This window comes from Taudactylus pleione, unplaced genomic scaffold, assembly GCF_031769625.1.
Source record: "Taudactylus pleione unplaced genomic scaffold, aTauple2 ptg000155l, whole genome shotgun sequence".
Classification (NCBI taxonomy): domain Eukaryota; kingdom Metazoa; phylum Chordata; class Amphibia; order Anura; family Myobatrachidae; genus Taudactylus; species Taudactylus pleione.
In genome coordinates this window covers 12,977,812-13,003,267 of record NW_028284557.1, presented here as the reverse complement: position 1 = coordinate 13,003,267, position 25,456 = coordinate 12,977,812, and the positions used below count along the sequence as shown (strand labels likewise).

The following is a 25,456-nucleotide window of genomic DNA, read 5'->3' as shown; positions in this document are numbered from 1 at the left end:
ACCCCCCTTCCCCGCTGCCTAAACCTAAGTTTCCCAGGGGGGTGCCTAACTCTAACCTGTCCCCGAGGGTGCCTAACCCTAACCCCCCCTTCCTCTAGCCTAAATCTAAACCTCCCATGGGAGTGTATAACCCTAAGTTCCCCCCGGGAGCCCCTAACCTAGCCCTCCCCCCCGCGGCTGTCCACGGCTTACCTTTGATCGGGATGCCGGGCATCGGCTCCCGGCATAGGTAAAATGACAGGCGTCGGGATTCCGACGCCTGACATTTAATCCTTGCCGGGATTAGACAGTCAGGAAGCCGGCAGTCGGGATTCCGTCTGTCGGCTTCCCAACTGCTTCCCGTGAAACTTATTGAACATGTAATAGGCGTACCTGGCCGGTGACTCAGGGAGGACGAAAACCTCCCGTGGATCAGAAGGGCATCTCTGTGGCTATTCAGACGTACAGAGATGCACTTATGGGTGTATTATGGGAGTATCGCAGGTGTGTCTCTGCACTGGTTGCGAACTCAGGCGACTTATTGGAGACCATACTCTGACAGATAATCTACACCTTGCATGGGGCTGGTGCTAGTTTCAATGGTACCATAGATGGTGGCGTCTAAAAAGACTCAGAGTGGGCATTTCAGTCCTTGCACATTCAGGTACAAACTTATACAGATGGGGAAGGGCTGATGCCAGCAAAAGATGCTAAAGTAACCGCAGCAGCATTGGACTTGAAAAGTTTAAGTCCTTGGTAGAAAACTTTTTTGTGTGGCAATCATTATTTTATATATTCAATTCATTTATGTTGTTTCACTTAACATATACAGTACTAATACTTGACTAATTTGATTTTCCAATCCATTGTACAATTTTGAAAAATAGTTAATTACAGTTTTTATTAATCCTAAATTTTACTATTTTAATGCATAATTCAAAGTCAATATTCCACTGATAATGTGAGTATATAAAGGTGAATTTTAGTTTTCATTTAAAACACACAATTATAATTTCTTTAATTATATTCTATATATTACCTGATCATATGACATCACTAAGTAAACAAAAAGTTGTGAATTACCTGGTTTGATCCAAGAACAAGTTCAAAGTACAATCTGGCCCAGACACCGATATGTTCAGGAAACAAAGCAAAGACAACGTAGTGAATTCCAAACAAAGGGATCAGGAGGAGAGTGGACTTTGCTAGTCTCCTAAGAAAGAAATTCATTTATTTTAGCTTTTTTTTTTTTTTAAACTTAAAATTGTATACGTAATCTAGTTTGCTATAAATGTATTAACAGACAGGTTTGTTGATACTATTTGTTAGTTGAACCATTTTAACCAATTTTTTTCCAGAAAATGTATTATAAGTTCTTCAAATGTAAGGATAATGTGCCTCATTTAGAGTTAAACATAAATATATATTTTTGCTTAAAATTAGCATTTTGATACTTGGCATATGGACCTAAAATGTGTATGCATATGGCTGGTTTAAGTTACATTTCCCTGACTCCTTATGGATTATGAGGCAGAATGGAGTTGAGGATGGGTGTGCAATAATTGCAGACACGACTGCAAGTATCTGTTACATACGGCCTTCATCTGTAGTAAAGATTAGTGGTGGTTCCTAACTTCCTACTGTGGGCGGCTTCTCAGACTGCAGCCTCTCGCCGCGACCTTGTGTTGGCCCCTATCCATGGTGCATGACTGAATATTGAATAGGACAGAACCCCATGGAATCAAGCCTTGCACATACACAGGAGAAACAGCATTGGCTGCAGCCCCTAGAAGCCGAATAAGGATGTTATAATAAAAGCAGAAGAGGCTTCCCATTGGAAGCTCTTTCTCTGCTAATGGCAGTCCCAGGGGGAAAAAACACCTCCGTCTGGCACTGCCTGTCCTAATTCACGTAGTGGGAGACTGGGGGCTAACAAGGGAGTGGTGGATTTTACTGGGGTAGGGGTTGCAGCCCTGCAGTCCCTAGATATAATCTGCCGCTGGTAAAGATCCATGCATAAATTTTAAAAAAGCAGCATGTCATCTCAAAAATCAACCAGATTGGGAGTGGGTGGGTGTTGGGGAGCAGGTGTGAAGATTTGAAATCAGAACAAGATTTACAGAAGTCAATTCAGGACAATACTTGGTGTCTGTTAATGAAGCAAACCTAAGCCTATTCTCCGTTATTTTGACTGGAGAAATTAGAATATCACCCTTATCATTTATCAAATGGTAAACAGCAGACAAATCATTAATTTTTCTGCTGTATCGTTTATTAAGGCAATCTTGTGATTATCTATATAACGCAATGAGGGCAGCACACGTTTCTTAAAAATAAAATGCCATATCAAGGTGGCATTATACTTATCTGCAGGGTTTTCCTTGTACAGTACTATTTCATTTTCATCTCCCTCCATCACATGTGCAGTCTTGATTAGCTCACACCGAGAAAGTCCATATTTTTTAGTAGACATGCACATCCTTACCAGCATGCTCCTGCGTAGACCAAAATGTCCATATTGTTTAATGCACGTGTGTGGACATAATGGCTTACATATGCACAAAAATGGGAACTTCATTGCTTTGCATCAGCAATGCATTGATGCCGTGAGACTGAAGCTATTTCACCGAAAAGGTCGGTTTGTGCAAAACCTCTCTGGCAGGTGCAAATTTGTTAAATATTGTCTATCCAAGGAGGCAACAATCAGTCAAAAGTGCCAATACTTTTCAGGAGAAAAATACTATATAAATAGTTAGTCTTTGAGTTAAAAAAGAGGCTACCACTACATTTTAGCAATGTTTCAGGGGGGGTGAAGTGATCTGCATGATTTCTTGATTGTTGAATTTGGGAATTCGAGTTTCAAAACAAGATTGATAGACAGACAGACAGATGCTTATCCATACCTGGATATTGTAAAATGTTGTTACATGGTGAAAAATATCTATCTTGAGTGCCCTGTGACACTGGGAGATCGATACTTTTACTTTACGAAGGCACCAAGGAACTTTACTTATCTACAGTTATTAGTGCCTGTCATATGTTTTTAGCAATGGTACGTAAAGAAGGAGACAGGTAAACAGTAGGAATCACAAGCAGAGATGCAATGGTCAGAAACTAGCAGGTTCTGTTACATGGGAATTCCACACAGTAGGCCTGATTGAGAGTTGTATGCAAACCCAATGGTTTTTGCATACAACTCTAATGGTGGGGGCACATGCATGTGCATAACCTGTTCTGCGCATGTACCATGTCATCACAAGCAGTGCTCACTAAGCTGCAGCCTGATTGACAAGCTGTAGTTGTTTGGGGGAAGGGAGCGGGTGGCGTCGGTAGTGTTCCTGAAAATAGTAGAATGTCACCCTCATTTTCTGGGAGTGCTGAGTCCAGGCTCTGTGTCTTCTGATGCAGATTTCCTGGCCCTGGAAGAGAAGTTCCGATGGCCATTCTGTGTAAGCTTAGGCTTACTCAGATGGCTGATGGCTGTCAGATAGTGATCCCCTTTCAAACACTTGACATGAGTTTCACAAAGGCTTTTTCAAATGTTGATCATGGCAAGCAGGTTCCTGGAAGTTATATAGTGATGAATAAGTCCTCATAGGCTAAGTGGTTTAATTGATGTTTTAGACTACCAAACAGGTCACTCAAAAAAGATTAGCATAGATAACAGTAAGAGGCAGGGGCGTATCTATAATGGGTGCAGGGTGTGCGGGGAACACGGGCCTCTGGGTCCAGGGGGGCCCCGCACCTGACACCCTGCATCCATAATATTACTTACCTCTCCGGAGTCCCACGTCGGCGTGGTAAAACAACTGGAAAATGGCCGCAGCGGCCATTTTCCCATCGTTTGCGCTTGCGCAGTACAGGGAAAATGGCCACCGCGGCCATTTTCCTGGTGACCTGTGCATTCACTATAGACTCTGGCCACACTCTAGTGCCCAGAGTCTATAACTTCGGCACTAGCCGCACACAGCTCAGTGCGCTGCTGGGCCCATGTCTTAGACTGCACACGGGCCCCCTCCTCTCTAGAAAAGCCCCTGGTAACAGGAATAAAATAGCATATCAGCATATCAAACATATTATTAAAATCCTGGAAATGAACAAAATGTGTGTGATATGATGCAGGTACTGGTAAATAGAATAACATATTATTAGTGCTACTGTATGTGTGTGGTGATGAAACTAATAAAAAAAATATACTATGAATTAATATAAGGTTGATATGATGGTAAAAATAGTATAAATGTGAACTAAAAACAAAATCAAATAATTTCATAAAGTGGGTAAACAATTATATTTGGTGTCTAATAATGATTAAATATTATATTAAATTGTATCTTCATACCAAAAATAGTGTGCTGCAGTCACAGGGCTGTGAACAAGATTGAGACAACCCAGTGTTCCCAGTATAATTAAAAGTAAATTTGTAAAAAACACTTTGAAAAAAAAAAGTCTTTAAAAATGTTGAGATGTACCAGCTCTGTGTTAACAAGCCTTAGGCCTGCTATAGGGGACACCAATCCAGCCTATCTAGTGTTAGGGCTGGTTGAGAATTTGGAGTGGAAAGTATGCTGTCAGTTTTACTTTTAACATTAAATAGAACTTGCACTGTGATATCACAATGCTACGGTCAGGTGAAAACATCCTTAGGGGTTTTTTTGCTGCTTGTTTTGCTATTAAAAGAAATGTCCCTTTAATTTCAGGCTGAAATATGCTAGGAAAAGGTGGCTTTCTTAGTAAATATTTAGCTTTTTTACATTCAGGAACATACCACAATTTGCAAATTTTGAGCCAAACTTTAGACAAATTGCAGAGAGAAAATGAATATTTGGGATTTACGGGAACTCTGTTGAATACTGAAAGTATTGTATACAGGGACCCAATCCAGATTACATACCAATCTGCTCTCTGCTACAGTAAATCAAAAGTCACTCCATATAAACTAATAATTCTGGTTTCAGTTACCTTAATAGAACTTTCATATTAAGAGTATGAGCTTATAGCTAATGTACATTGTGTACATTCAATGTGACCTAATTTCTGAACTTACTATTCATCAAAACAATCACAGATAAACCCAATTATCAGAGAAGCACAATTTGCTCTTTCATCATGCTAGAAGATTAAGCATTAACCAATTATAAATGTATTATTAATATTAGGAAAAATGTATTTCTGCATGGAAAGACATTGCCAAGCAAATTATAATAGGTGTCAATCTTGATTCTTGATTCTGAACTGCCCTATTTTCCCCACATTCAATGTCTCCAAAACATGTTATACATATAAAAAAACATATCCAAAATTGACCATATCTATATCTTACACAAGACACTGCAAAAATTCTTATACATGCACTCATTATCTCTTGCATTGATTATTGCAATTGTCTCCTTACTGATCTTCCCCAAAACAGACTCTCACCACTACAATCCATTTTGGATGCAGCTGAGAGGCTGATCTTCCTTGACAAACGTTCTGTCTGCTGCTCCGTTCTGTCAGTTCCTCCGTTGGTTACCTGTTTTCTATAGTATTCAGTATAAAGTACTTTTGCTTACACATAAGGCTATTAACTAAACCATACCAATATACAGCTCTTCACATATCTCATAATATATCCCAACCCAACCTCTCCGCTCTGCACAAGATCTGCATCTCCCATCCTCATGCATCACCTGCTCCCATTCACAGTAACAGGACTTTTTCTGACTGCACCCACTCTGTAGAATGCCCTCTGATGCACAATAAGATTTTCCTCTAGTCTCCAAACCTTCAAGCATTCCCTGAAAACTCATATCTTCAGACAAGCTTATCAAATTCCAGAACAACCCACATAACTATCATAAGCTAGCCTAATAAATTACATCCCGTCTATACAGTCCACACATAACTTTACATATTTTCTCTTTTTTCACTTTCACATCCTTTGTGTGACTGGGTCAGACAGCCCACCAAGAACCTCCGAAATCTGGCTGGACCATTATGCAATAGATAGTACCTATTCTTGTGTATCAATGCCTATTTCTCTACAGATTGTAAGCTTGCGAGCAGGGCCCTCTTACCTCTATGTCTGTTTATTTCCCAGTCTTGAGTTATTACCGTTTGTTCCCAATTGTAAAGCACAGCGGAAAATTCTGTGCTATATAAGTAACTGTTAATAAAAATAAAACTAATAATAATAATAAATTAGGGTTACCTGTTGTTGAATTTGTGGGCGAAAAAAATAGGCATTTATTTGATGAGTAGGAGTTGTACATAATATATATAATGCTCAGATACTGTGTGCTCCATGTACTTGTCATGGCAAGCTACATCCATTTTATTATCATGCTATTTTAATTAATACATTGAAAGAAGGTTATTTTCCTGGTTTAACCATGGCCAACTTTCAGTCAGTAAAACCTGAAATTTATCTTTAATCAAATACAATATAGAGTAAATAAGTGTGCATTCTCTTAAGAACTATCAATCTGTAGAGAAATTACAATCTGTAGAGAAATAATTACTGAGGAAATAAAATAAAGGTATTACTTACAGGTATTGTTGTTTGTAGTTTTTACTGATATCAGGACATCTTATTTTCTGCATAAGAATTCTGATCACATTTAGAAATATGATGAAATTTAGCTGAGAAATAATGTAAGAGATGAGTATGTATTAGTTCATATACAAAACGGCATATACTACATAAGGCCAGAGTGTAATAAATATGATACTTTCTTATTAAACCATATAGTATATACAAGTAATTAATACAAGATAATTGTTACATACGAACTTTAACTGTAAACCTCAGTCATTTCCCTCCTACAATACAGTGTTTCACTTTCTTACACCCTTTTAAAACCTCTATCTTATGTATTAGAAATAAAATGTGTTAGTCCTCTGTATTATTTTGTTTCATGTTAGCTGTCCACATTCTTTTACCTACAATATTTTACCTCAGTTGTTTTCCATTACCATGGTGCTTTAGGGTACAAGTTTGGCTTTTCCTATATACCTCATTTTTTGCCATGATTAGTTTCTGTAAATTGGTGCAGACTACTTACTCCTGCTAACTAAATCTTTTTTCAGTCACACAGTGGTAAATTTCCTAAACAGCGAGTTAGGCTACGGTTAATCTGCAACACATTGCCGGCAGTACTGACCTCAAAACCAAAGGATTAACTATTCACCTTTTTTTATGGTGCTTCACAAACCGCCAGCAATTCACGACGGTTTGTATAAAGACAATTAGCGTGGATTTGCCTTTTGTAAATCTAGTGTTTTAAATAGTATTTTTCACAAACAGCCCTTTAGTAAATTTCCCAAACAGAATGTTACTCAACAACAACACACCACATTCAACATTGAATGCTCCCAAGTACCCATCTTCTCCCATCAAAAAATGAAAAGTATCAATCCCATTAACCATGATCTTAATGTAACAAGTAATGTACTAATCCATATGTATATGAAATCAGATAAACATGGGTGCATTAGGTGCCAAAATGACATTTTATCTACAGGGCTACATATTTGCAATTTCATATATATGATGCTTCATGTATGCTAGAAATGTCCAAACTCTCATACCAATTGTTATTAATAGGATGCCTCTTGGACATAATTTGTATTGTTGGAGATCTGGCAGCAAAAATAAAATAATATAAAAAAATAAAAATACAGTTTTGTGGATAAAGAGACTTAGGTGCACCAAGAGAACAGTGGAAATTCAGGTTTTTTGATGTCCTCAAAATTGGACAACAATAATAGATTTGGCACAAACTGGGGTTTTATCCAATACTATTCAGCGGAATCTGGATGTTTGGTAATTAAAGACTACCAATCAGATTTCAGAAAACTAATGTAGCATTCATTATGAACCACGGTAGAATTTGATTGGTTACTATGTGTTGCAGAATATTTGTTCTTCATACACTATTTTATAAAATACAACTTTACAAATGCCTGGAATTGCTTTCAGCAGAACTTAAAGACTGTATTGGCAGACCATCGCAGCATTGAGTAATGGCCTGCTCCACTAGATCCATGTTTGCTGTAATTTTCATCATGATTCTATATCCATAAGATGCAGATGATACAGTACGCCACATACTGAGTGTGGGAGGAATTAGTTAAGGTCCACATGCAGTATAAGAAAGGCTGTGTCTTTTAAACACTTATTTTTAACAAAGACTAAATTAGGTATATTTTTTATTTATGAACACCACTAATATATAAAATAATAAATAATAATACATAGAAATGTGTTGGTATCTTTAAACTAAAATATAAACTATACTTACAAATATTGCAACTAGGATTGGGGTCTTGATTATCCACCAGTAAATGTTTTCATAATCATCCCAGCATCTGAATGAAAGCATTTTGTAATAAATTAGGATTTAATCACAAGTACAATAAAAAAATGATGCATTTTGTGCATGCTGTACATACAATTCTAGAGGACTGTATAAATAGGATAAAAGATGAGAGGAATAAAACGAAAGTATAAGGGACAAAGGGCCTGATTCACTATCGATCGCAACTGCGAATACAATAGCGATTACTCATGCAGTTCAACTGCGATAGTATGCTAATCCTTTGCTATCGCTATGCTTCTGCAGCACAACATAAGGATGCCCACTTTACCTTACACACATCCATAATGTTTAGCAAGAAACCTTTGGTACAGTCGAGTACCATCGCAGCCTCACACACACTTGCACAAGGTCAGACCCTACTCAGAAATTGTTAACTTCATTGCACGCTATGAGTACTCAAGTTGCGTAAGGCATCGCAGTAGATAATTTATGCACGTCCCTGCAACAGCAATCAAATGCACTGGCAGGCCTGCGTGTAGCCAACCACCCCTCCCCCCGTCACCACCCACAAGCAGCACTTCCTGTCAATCACTCTGTGATGGGTCTGTGCAGTCACTGCGATTGCAGTCCCGATTGTAGTGACCGGTTTGCTCACACGCACTGTGATGCATGCGCAGTATGCAATAATTGGCCTATTGCGTGCCTAATCGCAGTTGCGATCGGTAATGAATCAGGCCCAAAGTTATATAATTTATTTTGTCCTTAGTATTCCGTTCGGCACTTTTGGTCTCAAGAAATGGCATTGTAATATTAAGCCTTTCAAGTCTGGAGGTGATTTATATCTCTGTGGCCAGACATATGTTCATATATTTATACTGTACTGTACATTTTTTTTTTTGCCTGTTTTACTGTGAGTTTTCACCTTTTCTGAAAACTTAAATTTGCTCCAGTGAAGAGAAACTGTCAAAACCTTGGCTATGTTATGTCAAACCTGCTACAGTAAAAGTGCAACATTTTATTTTGGGAACATTTAAAAAAAACGACAATACATCTTTGATCATTTATGAATTATTATCATTTATTTTTAAAACACTATCATATTATGCAACACTGCACAGAGAATATGTAATTATTCACATCAGTTTCTGGTCCATTGGAGCTTGCAGAGCAAATTATTGTGAACAGCCAATTAACCTTCAGGCATGTTTTAGAAGTGCAGGAACAACACACACAAACACAGGGAGAAAGTGTAAACTCCACATGCAAACGTTTCATCATGAATGTCACTTAATGATTTTTTCTAGTCTGAATCAAACACAAGGCCCCAGTGTTGTGAGCCAGAAATGCTACCCACTGTGCCACTATTATGCCCACCAAATAAACTTCTGATGAATTTATCTTGCATATTTTTTAAGGAGAACATTTTTCTAAATAACACAATATTTTGTAAGTTATAGTGTAATCAATAAGGGCATTTTATTCTTGTACTTATTTATTATTTCTTACTGTACACGTTAGTACCACAACTAGTGGGTTTATTTTGTAGAGTTCCTACAATATCACCACACTTACTTCTTGAAACACTCAGTGCACATTGAGTCAATCTGATTGGCTACAGGTTGTTTTATCCACACCACTTCAAAATAGGATACACACAAAAGACCTTGGCCAAATGCAGCATAAACATTTACCATGTTTACTCAATTGGGGGGTGGGTTCAAAGTTTGGAAACAGTTTACATGTGATGAATTACATGACTTTGCTCAAGCATATCCTAAGAAATTTTAGAGCTGTGAAGTATAGAAACCAATGTAGCTATTAGAATGCCTCACTATTATCTGTGTGTAAAAATATGTAATGAATAGTGTTCAAAATATATATACCACTATTAAAAGTACTATACAAATTAGAATGGGCACTCTTATAGGTAAGACCTGAATAAATGTATATAATTTATATAATGTGTCAGTACAGTATACAGTATAATGTGTCACTTGATGAGTTTCATCTTGACGTGGTATCTTAAGCTGGGTACACACTAGACAACATTTTAAAGGAATTTGCCGATAACGACCATTTGTTATGACAAATTCTTTAAATCGTCCAGTGTGTACGCACTGGGGGGTAAATTTATCAAAGGTCGATTTGAAGGTCGATTTGAAGAGTGATTTAGCTCTTCTCAAACCGACACAAATCAAATGTTACAAAACCAGTGATTTTGCCAGATTTACTATTATTTGATTTTGTGTTCGATTTGCAAATCGAATTAGATTTAGGTCGATTTGTGAAAGTGATTTTTTGTTCGGTTTTGCATTTGAAATTGCAAGTCGCATCCCAAGTCACACATCAAATGATCTTCAAATCGAAATTGTAACACTTGTTCAAATTTCACAATCACTCAAAAGCCAACAATCCTTTGCTGTGCTAATTATCACTGATTATGGACCATGGCACACATCCTTTAAAAGAGGTGCATGTGTAGAGTTTTGTTACCCAAACTCACGATACACAGCACAGAGAGGTGTTTGAGAGAAATACTGGTTGTGAACATCCTAAATGTAGGTACCTCATGTATCCAGGGTGAAGAAGGCAAAGAGAGAGGGTAGTGGAGGATAGTGGGCATTTGGAGAGGGGTCCTTCTGGAGCCGAAAGTGATGCTGTCATTGCAGAATCATTTACAAAGGATGCTGGTGGCCATGAGTCAGATGATATGCCTGTTTTGCAACCTGGCAATACGAGATCTGGGAGAAATATTCGTTTTAGTTACGCACAAAATTGTGCATTAGTGGATGCTTTGCTTCCAAATTCTCATTTATTATTAGGGAGGAGTGCCAGAAAAACTTCGGCTGCACGGAAGCGTGTCATGTGGCAAATTGCAGTTGATGCAGTTAATGTAGTTGGTACTTTCAAACGCACAAAATTACATTGTCTAAAAAGATTTTCAGACATTCGGCGCTTGGTAAAGAAAAAAATGGCAGATGAAAGAAATAGTGCCATTGCCACTGGTGGTGGCTCACCTCAAGATATCTCCTTTAATGACTATGAGGAAAAGTTAAAAGCATAATCCCTATAGATATTGTTGCAGGGGTGAATGTGCATGACACAGATGCACCACCACTTTGGCATGTGCCTGGTGAGTATCTATATTTGTAACTGCATATGTTTTTTGGTTTTTTTTGCTTTGCACCTACTTTTGGTATTTGTGTATTTTTGTTTCGGAAAATCTTTCTAATTTAGTTTTTGTTACTGTTTTTTGGTTTAAACAATGTTAAAGGTGTAATTGTTTGTTACGTGTCAGTAATTTGTGTATTGTTACTGTTTGAATGCAGTACAAAGGAAATCTGCACCTGAACATTCCCCAGATCCCCAACTAGATGATGAATTGGCAGGTAATTGTGTTTGCAAACATTTAATTACTATTACCAAATCACATAACTCTCCTTTGTTCTGAAGTTAAGATATTACCAATGTTTTATATTACTATTATTACTTAATGAAACATTGTCTGTCATTGTTTTGCTTTATCAATGTTTATTTGTCATGTTTTTATTTCCATCAGAAAAAGTTCTTCAATCTTTTTACAATGTCCAAATTAAGTTTATGGGCCACACTTGATTTTGTCAAGTATTGCTGATTTGCCAAAATGTAGCCAAGTGGGTTTAAATGAAATTAAAGTAACAAAGTGTTTTCAAAATAAATTAAGGGCCATCTTCAGAATGGACTCAGCTGGCCTCTACTGATGGTTTGCTTGAAAATGATCCAGCTGATGTTGTTCAAAGTCCCACACCTCTTTTGGAAACATCTGAGGATCCTGGCCTTGATTGTGGTATGGATCATTAAACCTATAAATGTTTAAAAAACAATTAGATTTTGTTTTGGCTTTTAGTTAATCAGTGTTTTTTTGTAAAAAAAAAAACAGTTTAATGTTGCATTTTCACCAGTGTGTGGCTGATTTATTTTATATTTACTCTAGATTTTGATCCAACACTTTTGCAAAAATGCCCCTGGTTCAAGCAAGTGGCGAAGATCTGAATTTGGCGACGTTTACGCTTGATTTTCAGGCAATATCACCCACTACACCATTTGCTGAATCCCAAATCTCACCACCCGAGCAACCAACACCACCCCTGGAAAACCAAATGGGCAGAGATTTCCTATCAGCCATTTCTGCATTTGAACAAACCCAAGTTGAATGTATGTCCACTCAAATGAGGCAAAATGCTGTAAATAATAAGCTCATGCGCAAGGTAACGAATGCATTAACCTATATTAATGGTACATTACAGAATATTAATTTGAATATGCACATTATGGTCTCATCCCTTCAAAATCTAAATGAAACAAACATCACACAACAACAAGCATTATTGAGTGGCTTTCTTGCCACACAACAAACCATAATTAGTAATATTACTACCATACAACAGGCACACACAAATTATATTGTTGATTTAAGTAACAATATCAGTACAGTAGCTGACCGAATGTTAGCTAGATTTGCAGAATCAGTACGTTCCACATCCAGCAGCATTACCTAAAAACACAAGGCAAGAAACAATTGCAGAAACTCGATCAGTCCGCAGAACCAGAGAAGGGTTAACTGGCAGGAATGAGGATATTCCACCAGCTGGGAAAAATCCTAAAATAAAGCGTTAAGGGGCCCATTAATTAATGATCGCATTTTGCAATGCGATCAGGGCATGCAGTACCGCCCCTGATCGCATTGCAAAATGCGATCCTATCTGCCGGATGTATTATCCGGGACATGCAGGGAGACGGGCTCCGAAAAGAGCCCGTCCCTGCGATGTCTCCGGAGGGCAGTCGGGGCTTCTGCGCATGCGCAGTCCCGAGGACTGCACATGAGCGGCGCCCATTGCCGGCGGAGGGATCTGGCAGATCCCTCCGCCGGCTGATATGCGGTAAGTGCCCATAGGAAACAGCGGCTAACGCTATCTTTAGATAGCGTTAGCTGCTGGGGCCAATATCGGGAATGCTTCGCATTCCTGATATTGATACATTTGGCAGCAACGCATCACCCATAGAAACCTATGGGGGAGGCGGCTGCCGGCGGCAATGGAGGGATCGCAGCAGGTATCGGAGATACCTGCTGCGGTCCCTCCTTTATACATTCGGGGGATACTAAGTATTTGAGGTAAACCCCAGAAAACAGGTGTTTTCGGGGAATTTACCTGAAATGCACTTTGATAAATGGGCCCCTAAATGTGTTTAGTTTTGGGGTTGTATGACTGTTTGTGTGTTCATTTTTGCTTTGTGGCAGGGTACAATATTTGAGCATAAAGACTATATTTTTGGCCTGGAGACATTTAATTTATTAGTAAATGCTGAATCAAAGATATATGCAGTTTTGATTTTGATCAAAAATGTTTCAAAGTGTTAATTTCTGTTTGGGAAACCTATTATTGTGTAATTAAGTTGTTTGGTTTGTGTTTGTTTATTAAAGTTTAAAGAAATGTGTTGCTCCTTTTTTCTTCCTAAAACTAACACTAAAGAATTAGTTTATTATATTGGTTTGGATTAGTATACAAATGGTATTGTGTGTGTTGGTCAAAAGTAAATAGCCAAAATTTGTGCTGTTACTTTCTGTGTAAGCAAAAAAGTATCACGTATTTAGTCTTTCCACCTAGGCGGAAACATGTGTATTAAGTTGCATTGTAGGCAAAAAAGTATCACGTATTTACTCTTTCCGCCTAGGCGGAAACAAAAAACAAAGTAAGTGGATACAATGTTTCATGTTACAACGTCTTGTGTGCTACAAATTTGCAAAACAAACAGTATCCACCACATGTCTGCAAGATACATTCACATTTGGCCCATCAAAAATCTAGAAAGTTTAAAGGTTTTCAGCGTACAAAAAAAAAAAAATAGTTTACAAGCTTAATGGGGGGTATCCACTTAGCGATTTAAACAAGCGATTGCACGATAGCGATGTTGTTATCGTGCAATCGCTTGTAAATCGTGCATGCATCGGGCATGCATCAGGCATGTTTTGGACGGAAGCGACCCGCGATGCGCGTGCCCGCAGGTCGCTTCCAACATCCAACATCGCCCGTACATGCAGGTCAACCTAACGATCTCGTCAGGTTCTGCATGTGCGGGGATAAGGGATGTGCCGGGACTGAACGAGTGAACGTTCAGTCTAGGCACATCACTAGCTATACAAACAACAGCACGATTGCAATGTCGCAATCGTGCTCTTGTTTGTATATCGCTAAGTGGATACCCCCATAAGAAAAATAAACACAATGGGGTAAATTTACTAAGGGTCGAGTTTGTGTGAGTTTGCAAACTCAAGTGAGTTTAGGCATTTTTTCATCTCGCAAATTTACTAAAGACAAACTCGAGTGAGTTTGAAGTGTGGGCCTGATTCAGAGCCGGACGATATTTGCGCTCGCTCCTTCAGAAAAAGGGGCCAGCTATTTAAATTGAGCGCTCGCTCTTTGCGGTCTGTTGACGCCTCTATGTCTGAGCGAGCGAACGAAACATGCGCTCGTTATTTTGTAAAGACGCCCCCTGGCCGCTCGCATCATACGTCATCTCTGCTATTTATTAGATTAATCGAGTACATTGAAAGGCGTCTGAACTGCTTGCAGTGCTTGTGGTAGGATTTTCCTACCGCAATCATGCGAACAGTTCAGGCTAAGAGACAATCAAGTGACGTGGTCGATGACGCTGCTTTGTTAATTATGCACACCCTTAAAACGCCCGTTTGACCGTTTGGCACGCCTGCGTTCGGATCACCACTCCCCGTTTTCAAGCACCTTCCCCTGTTACCACCCACAAATGTCTCATTCTGTCACTCAAATTAGCAGGCACTCGCTATTTTGCGAGCGCTCGATTTCCGACCGCACTGACTGGTTGGCGCATGCGCATTACGACCCTTATGCATGCGCAGTTGTGCAAACATCGCTCGGAGCGAACGAGCAGCCACTTACAAGCGGCTCTGAATCAGGCCTTTGAGTTCTCTTTTTTCACTGTTAAAGCTCATGTGAGTTTGCAAACTCAAAAAAACTCACCATCGCACAGTACTTTAGATGAAAAAGATGCAACTCTTAAATTTACTAAGATTTGAGTTTCCAGTCTCGTGTGAGATTGTAGTAAACTCACTGTGAAATAGAAGTTTTAAACACTCACCTCCTGAGCTGCGAGTTTGGCTGAAACATACACAGATCAGTGTGATTTGTGTATGTTTCTGCCTGTATACCTAATATAAAGTGTTTTTATTTAAAAAAAAATGACATAGGGTCCCCCCCATAAAGTATAACCAGCCCCAGACTTGCCAGCCAGTCCTGGTTCCTAAAATTATGGGGATCAAAATGAACAGGGTTCCACCATAATTTAAGAACCAGCACCCTTGTTCACCCTATATTTAAAACCAGCTCCAGACCCTTTCTAGTGGAGGACTGATGCCACAGCCCTTTCACCGGGCCCCCCAGCTGCAGCATCAGCCCTGACTGCTAGTCAGCTCCAATAAAGGGGTCCCCCTCTTCAGGGCACCCCTGGCTGAGGCTGATAGCCTGGTGCTATCCCCGCCACCCCTGGGCGGTGGGTGGCGGGTTGATAGTGTAGGTGTAGTGTGTAAAAATCAGATTAAATCACATTGTCATTACAATGGAACTACAGGTCCCAGCAAGCCTCCCCCGCATGCTGGTACTTGGAGAACCACAAGTACCAGCATGCGGGGCATTAAGGGGCCACTGGTACCTGTAGTTCAACTGTAACGAAATATGTAAAAAAACACACACCGTGAAAATAAAGATTTATTACATACATACACATACTCACCTGCTCCCAGATATTCATGTCCCCTTCTCAACGTAAAGTTTCCAATGGTTGTGTATGTATGTATGTAATAAATCTTTATTTTCACGGTGTGTTTTGTGTTTTTTTACACATTTAATGATTAATGATTATAGGCTATGCTTCGTTAGCTAAAAATTAAGCCAAAAAAACTTACACCTGAAATAGCTTGCAATTAGGGAAGCCCTAATCTGCCTTTCATTTTATGAACTCACAGAGTCATTCGAGGGTAACAACACACCTGCTTGCTCACTGTCTATTGTATAATCAGGGGGTAGTGGCTAATTTAAAGCCAAATTATGCAATAGGCAGCAGCAGAGCACAATATCTGACACTTTAACAGGATTATATAATAAAATGCCTCCCTATTTATTAAGACACCTGAACCTAGTTTTTAATAGTCCAAAGGTGCGTTCTATCACGGATCGAATGGATATATGTGCCTCATTATACTTATGCTTAGCAGGAGTATGCGGATACGACAGTGGAGTCAGAAGCCATGAAGTACAGGGATAGCCTAAATCACCTGAAATTAAAATTAAAAGAAAAAAATTTGAAAAAAAACCCACAGTTTTGAAGAGTGTCTAAATGTAAACAAAACAACATAACAACTTACCCAGCAACCATCCCTCGGGCATTTCACCATACTTAAATTTGGCATAGAGGAATGACATTCTGAGGATGTAGGCATCATGACAGGAACCAGGATAGCCAGTTACAACACTCATGATTTTAAGGTTTGCATCACAGACCACCTGCACATTCATAGAATAGATATGATGGCAATTTATGTACAGGTGTGCAGTATTCCTGGGTGGTCTCAGCCCAATGTTTGTGCAATCTATAGCTCCAAGGACATTAGGCATGGCAGCCAAACTATAGAAGGCTACCCTAAGTTCATGCCACTGTACTTCATGGCTAGGAAAACAGATGTAGGTGGAACAGAGGGGGGTCATTGCAGCCATGACTTGCCCAAGGTGCCTACTAAATGTAGGCTGTGAAATACCAATAACTCGCCCAGACACTGACTGAAAGTAGCCAGTAGCAAAAAAATGCAGAGCACACAGCATTGTGCAGGCCTGATATGGCACAAGACCGTGCAGTGTCTGGCTCAAGCTGAGTCTTGACGAGGTCATAAAGCATCATAATGTTTGATCGTGTCAGGCGAAACATCTGTATAACCTTGCCAGCAGACAATGAATGAGATGTAACCGACCACGGAAAAACCTAGGCCTGCGTAGGCTCTGCGGTATCTCAATAAGCTGCTGTTGTTCCTCTACTTCAGGCTCTTGGGTTCTCTGAGTCAGGTGGTGATTGGCATACCGCAGGTAAGCTCCCAACATCGCATAGCCAGGATTTGCCATTATAAGAACTGTCACAGTACAGCAGATGCTTGTGTACACTCTTATAATGAGACCAATTTGGAAACAAACAATGCAATGAGGTTTCCAAACTCAAATCGACACTATGGAGTGAGTCTATTATTTGGGTGGTTTGTAATTCGATTTTTTTACTCGACTTTGTGTGTGATTTGAAATTGAATCACAGTAAATAAGGTTGCTCAGTGTTGTTTAATGTAAAAGTACCAATGTTTTGTCGATGTTCAATCTAGAGTCGGTTTGTGGTGAAATTTGGTTTGGGGTGCGAATTACCATTCGATTTAGGCTTTAGTAAATACTCAAATGCAAAATCGAATGAAAAAGTCACTGAAAATGCCAAATTGACCTTTACTAAATTTACCCCTATGTAACTGGTGATGCGTGCTCCCATACATCATCAGTGACATCGTCCGTCGAACCTGTATGGCGATATCTTCAGCGGGGTCCATGCTGCCAAATGCAGCATGGCCCTCAACCTTGCTTCGTCACTGACGGCATCAACAAGTGTGTATGCACTTGCCGGTGCTGGCATCCTGCCGGGTCCCATCACTAACGAGATCGTTACACACTAAACATCGTCTACGGTGTACTCGGCTTTACTTAGTTATACTTCATGTTAATTGTTAGAGTTTATTGTAATTTTTCTGATTATCAGTATTCTTAGTACCTAGAGTGTGCACCTGTATTTTCTTTTTTTCTGTAGGGTTTTGCACAACTAATACTCATCAATGTGAGAAGTCAAAGAAGACTATCTCTTCTGGTACAGCCCAATAGAAGGAATAATGTGGACCAAATCACAGGAACTTATAATGATGGTGATGAGAGTAATGTGTCACGACCCACAGTGCATAGAACCCTGCTGTGCATGGGACTACTTACCAGCAGGCTGTCAGAGAGCCCATGATAACCCTTGTCTACCACTGACAGTGCCTACAATGGTGACACACATATTGGAACTAGACCAATGGAAAAAGGTCACCCGGTCCAATTAATCTCAATTTATTTTCCATTTCATGTGGGCAAACAGGTACATGTGTGCAATGTACCAAGGAAAGAGGTGGCACCAGGCTGCTTTGTGGGAAGAATACAATTGGGAAGAGGTAGTGTGAGCCTTTGGTACTGTCATGTACCACCTAACTAAATTGAACAGATACATCCTTTCTTGGCAATTAGTGGCCTCTTTAAACAGGATAATGCGACCTGCCACACTGCACAGATTGTTTGAGAATGGTTTGACGAACTTGGTCAAGAGTTTAAGGTGTTAATCTCAACTCAATTGTGCATATGTGGAACTGTATGTGTTAGTAGGTATGTGCACGTCGGCTCCGTCTCACAATTTACAGATGTTGAGAGGGTATTTTTACTAAAGGTCAATTTTGGGTTTTACTAAAGTCAAAACGACAAAAAACCCACTTTGGAATACTTTAGAAAACCAACAATCTATTTTTTACATAGCGAAGAATTGAATCCACAGATTACTAAAGGTTTATTTTATAAAAGAAAAAAAATACACAAATTACAGGCTTACCAAACCCTTAGATGACCTCCTCTTCATTACAAGTAGGCATCTAATGGTCTTTGGAAAATAACAAACCGAAAATATGAACCCCACGGACACACACTATACAGTGAGCAGTACAAATGCTTATTCAGAGACACACTGAAACTTAGGGCCTGATTCAGGGGTGGGCTCAGTGCAGATGTTTGCGCAGTTGAGCGATGGTTTGCTACTGTGCATTTACAGAAAGTCCAAGAAGCAGATAGAACCAAGGTGTGTGATGGCAGGGAAGCAGTCGGGAAGCCGACGGACGTAATCCCAACCGTCGGCTTCCCGACTGTCTAATCCCGGCAAGGCACTAATGACAGGCATTGAAATCCCGACACCCGGCTTACCAATCGAAGGTAAGCCGGGCGCGGACAGCCACGGGGGGAGGAGTATTAGGTTAGGGGCTCCCGGGGGGGACTTAGGGTTAGGCTAGGGGAAGGGGGGTTAGGGTTAGGCACCCCCGAGGGGAGGTTATGGGAGACTTAGAATTAGGCTGCGGGGAAGGGGGGGTTAGGTTTAGGCACTTAGAGGGGGGTTAGGGTTAGGCACTTGGGGGGGAGGTTAGGGTTAGGCACCCCTAAAGGAGGGTTAGGGGAGAGAATAGGGTTAGTTAATACCTACCTTTTTACGTTCGGGATCGTCAACCCTGCCGGGCTTCTGCTGTTGGGATTTGCGGCCGGCGGTAAATCATATTGATTCCCGATGGCATATGCAGTTGCGTATGACATCACTATCAATTGAGATGGCATCTGCAATCCCTGGCAGGTTAATTAAAGTAATCACAGAAAGAGGAGAATTCAAGGGCATGTTATGGGAGTGTCATGGCGTGTTTGGGCATGCAGCTATGTACTCTTTTTCAGCACTCCAGCCTCAGTCTCCATTTTTTAAAAAGGTTTGAAGGGAAGCTCTGGTTGGGGAGTTGATGCTGCGACTTATGGTGCATTGATGGTTGAGAGATTGGATCCACCAGCATGCTTGAGCATTGCTTGCATATGCAAAGTGCGCATCATAGTGTTTGCTCAGACCGTTGCACTGAAGAACACGAGAGGAATGCTTAAACTGCCTATTTTTACACTTATGAATCCATAATAAATCACAGTTGTAGATGAACTGCGTCCTCCTCTGAATCAGGCCCTTAATTATAATTTAAGATTTTTAAAAAGTCGTATCAGCACCTATTCACAGTTAGCCGCATCTGAAAAAACTAGAGCTGTGACACCCTCCTCTTGTCATATCTAGTTGAGCTGAGACTAGATTACGACCTGATGCTTGGCTCCATGGATACTACAGAATATGATAAAAATCGTAGTACATTAATGCCGGACTGTACAGCTTATTAGTACACAAGTGACTTGGAGCATCTGACTTGTTCCACAAAGCAGACACAATTTTTTTTAAATTTCAATATTTGTAAATATATGTGCAGGCGTCCCCTTCCCCAGTTGGCATAAATCTGTCTTTATTTGTGAAAATCAGGTTTCTCTGTAGTGTAATATGACATTTTAAACTAGAGATGTGTGGGTCCGGATTTCTGAAATCCGAACACAGCCGAATTTAGGGGTTCTGAGTAGAATCAGGTCAAGGTTCAGATTCACTGTTGTGATGCAGTTACGATCTGTTGCCAGTTCGGAACTCGGATTTAAAAACCAAACTCTGGTTTTGGATTAGGACATTTTAGCCATTCTCAATGATTTTTATCGATTTTTAATTGATTTTTCTAGTTTTTATCCAAATCCAAAACCAAAACACGTGAGGGTGGATTTGCAAAACCAAAACCAAAGCACGAAGATGAATCCAGATCCAAAACCAAAACATGGAGGTCTGTGCACATTTTAAACACTGCTCCTACTATTTACTGCATTTGAACAAATGGGTGTGTTTTTCACAGTTGTGACCATTTGGGCACAGTCATCATTAGCAGCTTCACAGTCACCAGTACTAACTTTTACTTACACCAGGGTCAGACCTGATGCCAGTCAGACCCCTTGTGTGTGCAAAGCATCGTAAATGTTGAAATTCGCCCATTCAAAATGCATACACAATACTTGCTTCTTTATTGGCAATCCAATAAATCCTGAGGAGGGTCTTAGTGGGGTGAACCATTTGGTTATGATATTTTAGAGGTTTTCCATCAGATTTTTAGTGAATACAGAGCTCCAGACAGTTTACCCACTTAGAGCCGTAACTAGACTTTTTAGTGCCCTGGGCCAGAAATAGCATTGGCACCCCCACCCCCACACAAACTATATTTCAAATAGGGACATAAGACATGTGCCCAAAATAGGGGGTGTGGTCTCATGGACTGCCATCAGAAATTGTGCAACAAGTAGCTAAGTAAGGTGTCTGACTGCCATGTGAGAGGTGATGGGTTTGGGTCCCGAGTATGACAGTACTGTATTTCAAAAAGTGTGTGTTAAATAAAAGAGGATGTGGTTGAAAGGTGCTTGGGTGGGTGGACAGATGGAGGGGGAGTCAGCCAGGGAGGAGATAGGGGCGGAAAGGAGATGCTGGGGATAAAAGGAAAGGAAACTACATGTCGCACCACACTAGTTACGGCCCCTGCTGCAACTGAGCTAATTGAATATGCCCCAGAAAATAGCTTGACTGTAAAAGACCTGGCATTTTGTTCTGGCACTGCTATGGTAACAGGATGATGAGGATTACGATATTAGATGCTTCTTCTGCAGAATACAATATGTCAACCGACTGGGCTATCATGGTCATGTAGTCTTTTTATTACCAGTACTGCTTGTCCAAGTTTCCATAGTTAAATGGATGGTTACAATGGGATTTTCAAGGGAATTGATTAATTTGTTTTTACCATCCATAGTACAGCTGATGAATTGCTGAGAAATGGAATAGAAATGTAATTTGCTAGCATGGACAAATAAGTAACCTCAACTAATCTGCTGTAGCCTGATGCATTGATAGCAGAAATTGGATGCAGATTTTATGCTAACATCTGTCATACTTGGTTTCCCTCTTTCACAGGCAATAGTTGTTTAAAACTTGGATTATTTTTCTTGGTCACCTTCCGTAATGAAGTTTCACCTCCAGCAGCAGTAGCTCTATTATTGAGCAAGGATTCTTCTTGTGAATCATAGATTGTATTAAAAAAAAGTCAGTTTGCATTAGCGAATCAGAAATAGCAGGACAAAAAGAATCAAATCACAAATGACAACAAGAAAATATTTAAAATAACAAATGACAATAGGAAAATGTAATTTAAAAAACAAACAGGGATCAAAAATAGAATAATAAAAAAGCAGTGAGGTCTATATTTAATCCATTTTGTAATAAAATCTTTAGTTGATAAATCTAATATGTTTTTCTTGTCTTGACAATTTTGTTTTGTCTGTTGCCCCCTCTTGGATCTTTGGGACTCTGGCCGGATGCTCTGACAGAGCGCTCGCTCTGAATCAGGGCGTCTTTTTTTTTTTAATGGAGTTGCCACCCACAGCTAATGTGAGCGGCCAGGATGATGGTCGCGATGGTCTTGACCATCGCGACCATCGGGCTTGAGACGAGACCCTTGTGGTAGGGTCTCATGACCACAAGCCCCAGAGAGCTTTCGACTGAAACAGAGCCGAAAGCTCTCCCACTGACATCACTTGTGATGTCAGTGGGGCCGCCCCCAGATGGTAGGCGTTCTTATGGGAACGCCTCTGTCTGGGCAGCCACCCCCCCAGCCCGCCCACCAAAGGGGGTGTGCTGTCACTCAACATCGAAAGCACGCCCCCTTTGGTGCGAGACCCAGAACAACGGATTGCCCGTCGCTATCCGGGTCTCGCGCATGTGCTCTGGGCCACCATCGACCCGGTTGCGAGCGCTCAGCGCTTGTGACCGGGTCTGAATCAGGCCCTCTTTCAATACCTGTAAATCTAAGACCTATGGTCTTCAATGGTCTGGAGGTGTTACCAATATATTGCAACCCACAGGGACACTCCAAAGTGTAAATGGCATTGAGTTGTACGCTAATGCTGCTGCTGCATATGTGTATGTATGTGTACGCAGCTGCTATGCAAAATATGTCTCAGACACTGGGACATGTATTGTCATGCTCCAGCCCTTAAAAAACACTTTCTCACCTCTCCGGTGTCTGTACAGGCTAGCACTGAGGTCCACTCGCGCTGTGCATCTCTCCCAGATAGCGCAGAGGTCCGCTCACACTGCATATCGCTCCCGGATGGTGCTGAGGTCTGTCTTTGCTGCTCCTGTCCATGTCGGCTCAGTGTCCTGTCACTGAGCATGGAGATGGCTCTCTGCAGCCCCTTGCTCACAGCGTGTCTTCCTAGCATGATGGCACACAAGCTGCACACCAGAGTTCCCTCCTAAACCACAGTATGGGCGCAGCCATGTTGGACTCTGTTACCTGACACTCTTCCTCCACTCAGAGCGCTGCTCCCAGACAAGCTGATCACAGCATCCAATCCATGGGGATCCTTCACTATAAATTCCATTCCCTGACTGGACTCTGTTGCCAGTACAATGTTGATTCTTGCTGAAATTACAGCTCTGTGCTGAACTCCTAGGTACTCTGTATCTGTATGGTCCAAGGCCATTATATCCAGTTCCTATATCTGGTAAACAAGTCTCCTATACCATCTTGCATACCAGTCTGGTTTACCACTGAGACTTGTTCTTACAGCCACCATCGGTTCGAGCCGATGCATCCAAACATCGGTCTCATCCGATGGTTCCAACATCAGTGTCAAACAGATCAAGTTCATCAATACTTCTACATCGGATTTAAATGCATAAAGTTGTTCAATTCATCAACATTGGTCTGATATCGATCCAGCTCTCAGTCCAGCATCATCGATCCCAATCAGATTCTGCTCATTCATTCAGTATTATACATATTAGAAAAAATAATAAAGATGCCCACACTGCTGCTGATTTAAAATATTTTTACTTAAATCTTTTCAATATATAAAAACATATAAAACACAGGTGGATAAAATGTTTGTACATGAAAGATTGCACGTATTACAACCAATATTGCACTTATTAATTGCTACTTAATGACATTAATATAAATAGTTAGCAAGCAATGATTCAGGTAGCAAAGCACAATTACTTAGATGGTAAATCAACAAGCAGTAGATTATGCAGCAATAGCACAGATGTTAAATTCACAAGTCTGAATTGAAATGGCACAATTCAACGATATGTTAGTAAGCCAGCTGATGATGGGTTAAAGCAGAGCTCAATTGAAAAGTTATTTCATATGCATGCAATAAAGTCAGTTCCTCTACCTATAATTGTAGGGAGGATGTTGTAATCAATTTTTAGATGGTCCGTACCTCTACCTTCATGTAGGGGATAGAAAAGGCGTGACCTCCTGTCACGGATGTGTCAAACTGTGCACTGCTTGTCTGACTCTCCGGCTGCTCACCCAGCAAATGGTGGCACCGAATCCCAGTGCAAAAGGACCTCCGCTCCCGTTACACAGCCCTCCAATGGTCCTGGGTGAAGGCAAGCGGGTTAGTGTCTGTCACTGTGTAGGTGCTTACGGCCACCGGAAGTTGGTTTGGAGTTTCCGGTATTCCACCTGCGTTTCACTGACAGCGGCCCACAAACACGGCAGTTTCATCAGAGGGATGGTCTAGAGTTGTCACAGCCCTGTTTTATACCCCACATGGAAGCCGCTGATAGGTTGATATTTTTAACTCTTCTTTCAGCTATTTTGGATCAGCTATGGCTCCATTATGGGTCAAAGATATAATTGCAACACACATCAATAAAATTAATGAATATATTATTAAGAACAATAAAGACAATTAATATAAATATAATTAATGATACAAATGTGACAGAGAGAGTGGGAGATAGGTTTCATATCCTTTGTAAAAACCAAGCATCTGCCAACAAAGACGCAGCATCAGTTGCAGATCATTTGATTATCATAATCCTGAGTGAGCAAATGGTCCTGCAGAAATGTGATGGGAACTGAGACGCTGGAACCATAATTCTTTAGTACAAGCGATGTTCTCAGTGATCCAATGTTCTCTATGGTCGATGTTGGACTTAAATTTCTGACTATTATTCTGAGATTTGCAAGCTTTACATGAGACACAATTTGAGCCACGTCTCTAATTTGGCTGTATTTGATTTGTTTGGAGGTTGTTTAGGATTGGGTGCTTTTTAAAAATTATAGATGGTTTTGGTGGCAGAATTAATTGTAAAATGGGATCCTGATAAAGGATATGCCAGTGCTTGTTAAATAGTTTTATATTTGTTCAGACTGGTCAATGTATTCTGTAATAAAAGGTACACATGGTCTGGTAGAGGGTTACAGTATGCCTATTTTAGAAGATGTGTTTTTAGTCAACTATAGTTGTATTGTTGAACAGTCCATATATATATCATCTAATTGGTGAGTAAGTGATGTGTTTCACCACTTACAGTATATATGTCTGTCAGAGTAT

At 40.3% G+C, this 25,456-nt stretch overlaps 1 protein-coding gene across 1 annotated transcript in view; it reads right to left on the bottom strand.

The window, feature by feature from the left end:
• Window positions 1-25,456, bottom strand: part of LOC148521827 (vasoactive intestinal polypeptide receptor 1-like) — a 233,734-nt gene that overhangs the window by 64,874 nt on the left and 143,404 nt on the right. Inside the window, exons 9-11 of the mRNA XM_088474760.1 lie at window positions 8,265-8,331; window positions 6,512-6,603; window positions 1,063-1,192 (exon numbers count right to left, since the gene is read on the bottom strand). Of these exons, the coding sequence (XP_088330886.1) occupies window positions 1,063-1,192; window positions 6,512-6,603; window positions 8,265-8,331 (289 nt within the window). The remainder of the gene's footprint in view (window positions 1-1,062; window positions 1,193-6,511; window positions 6,604-8,264; window positions 8,332-25,456) is intronic.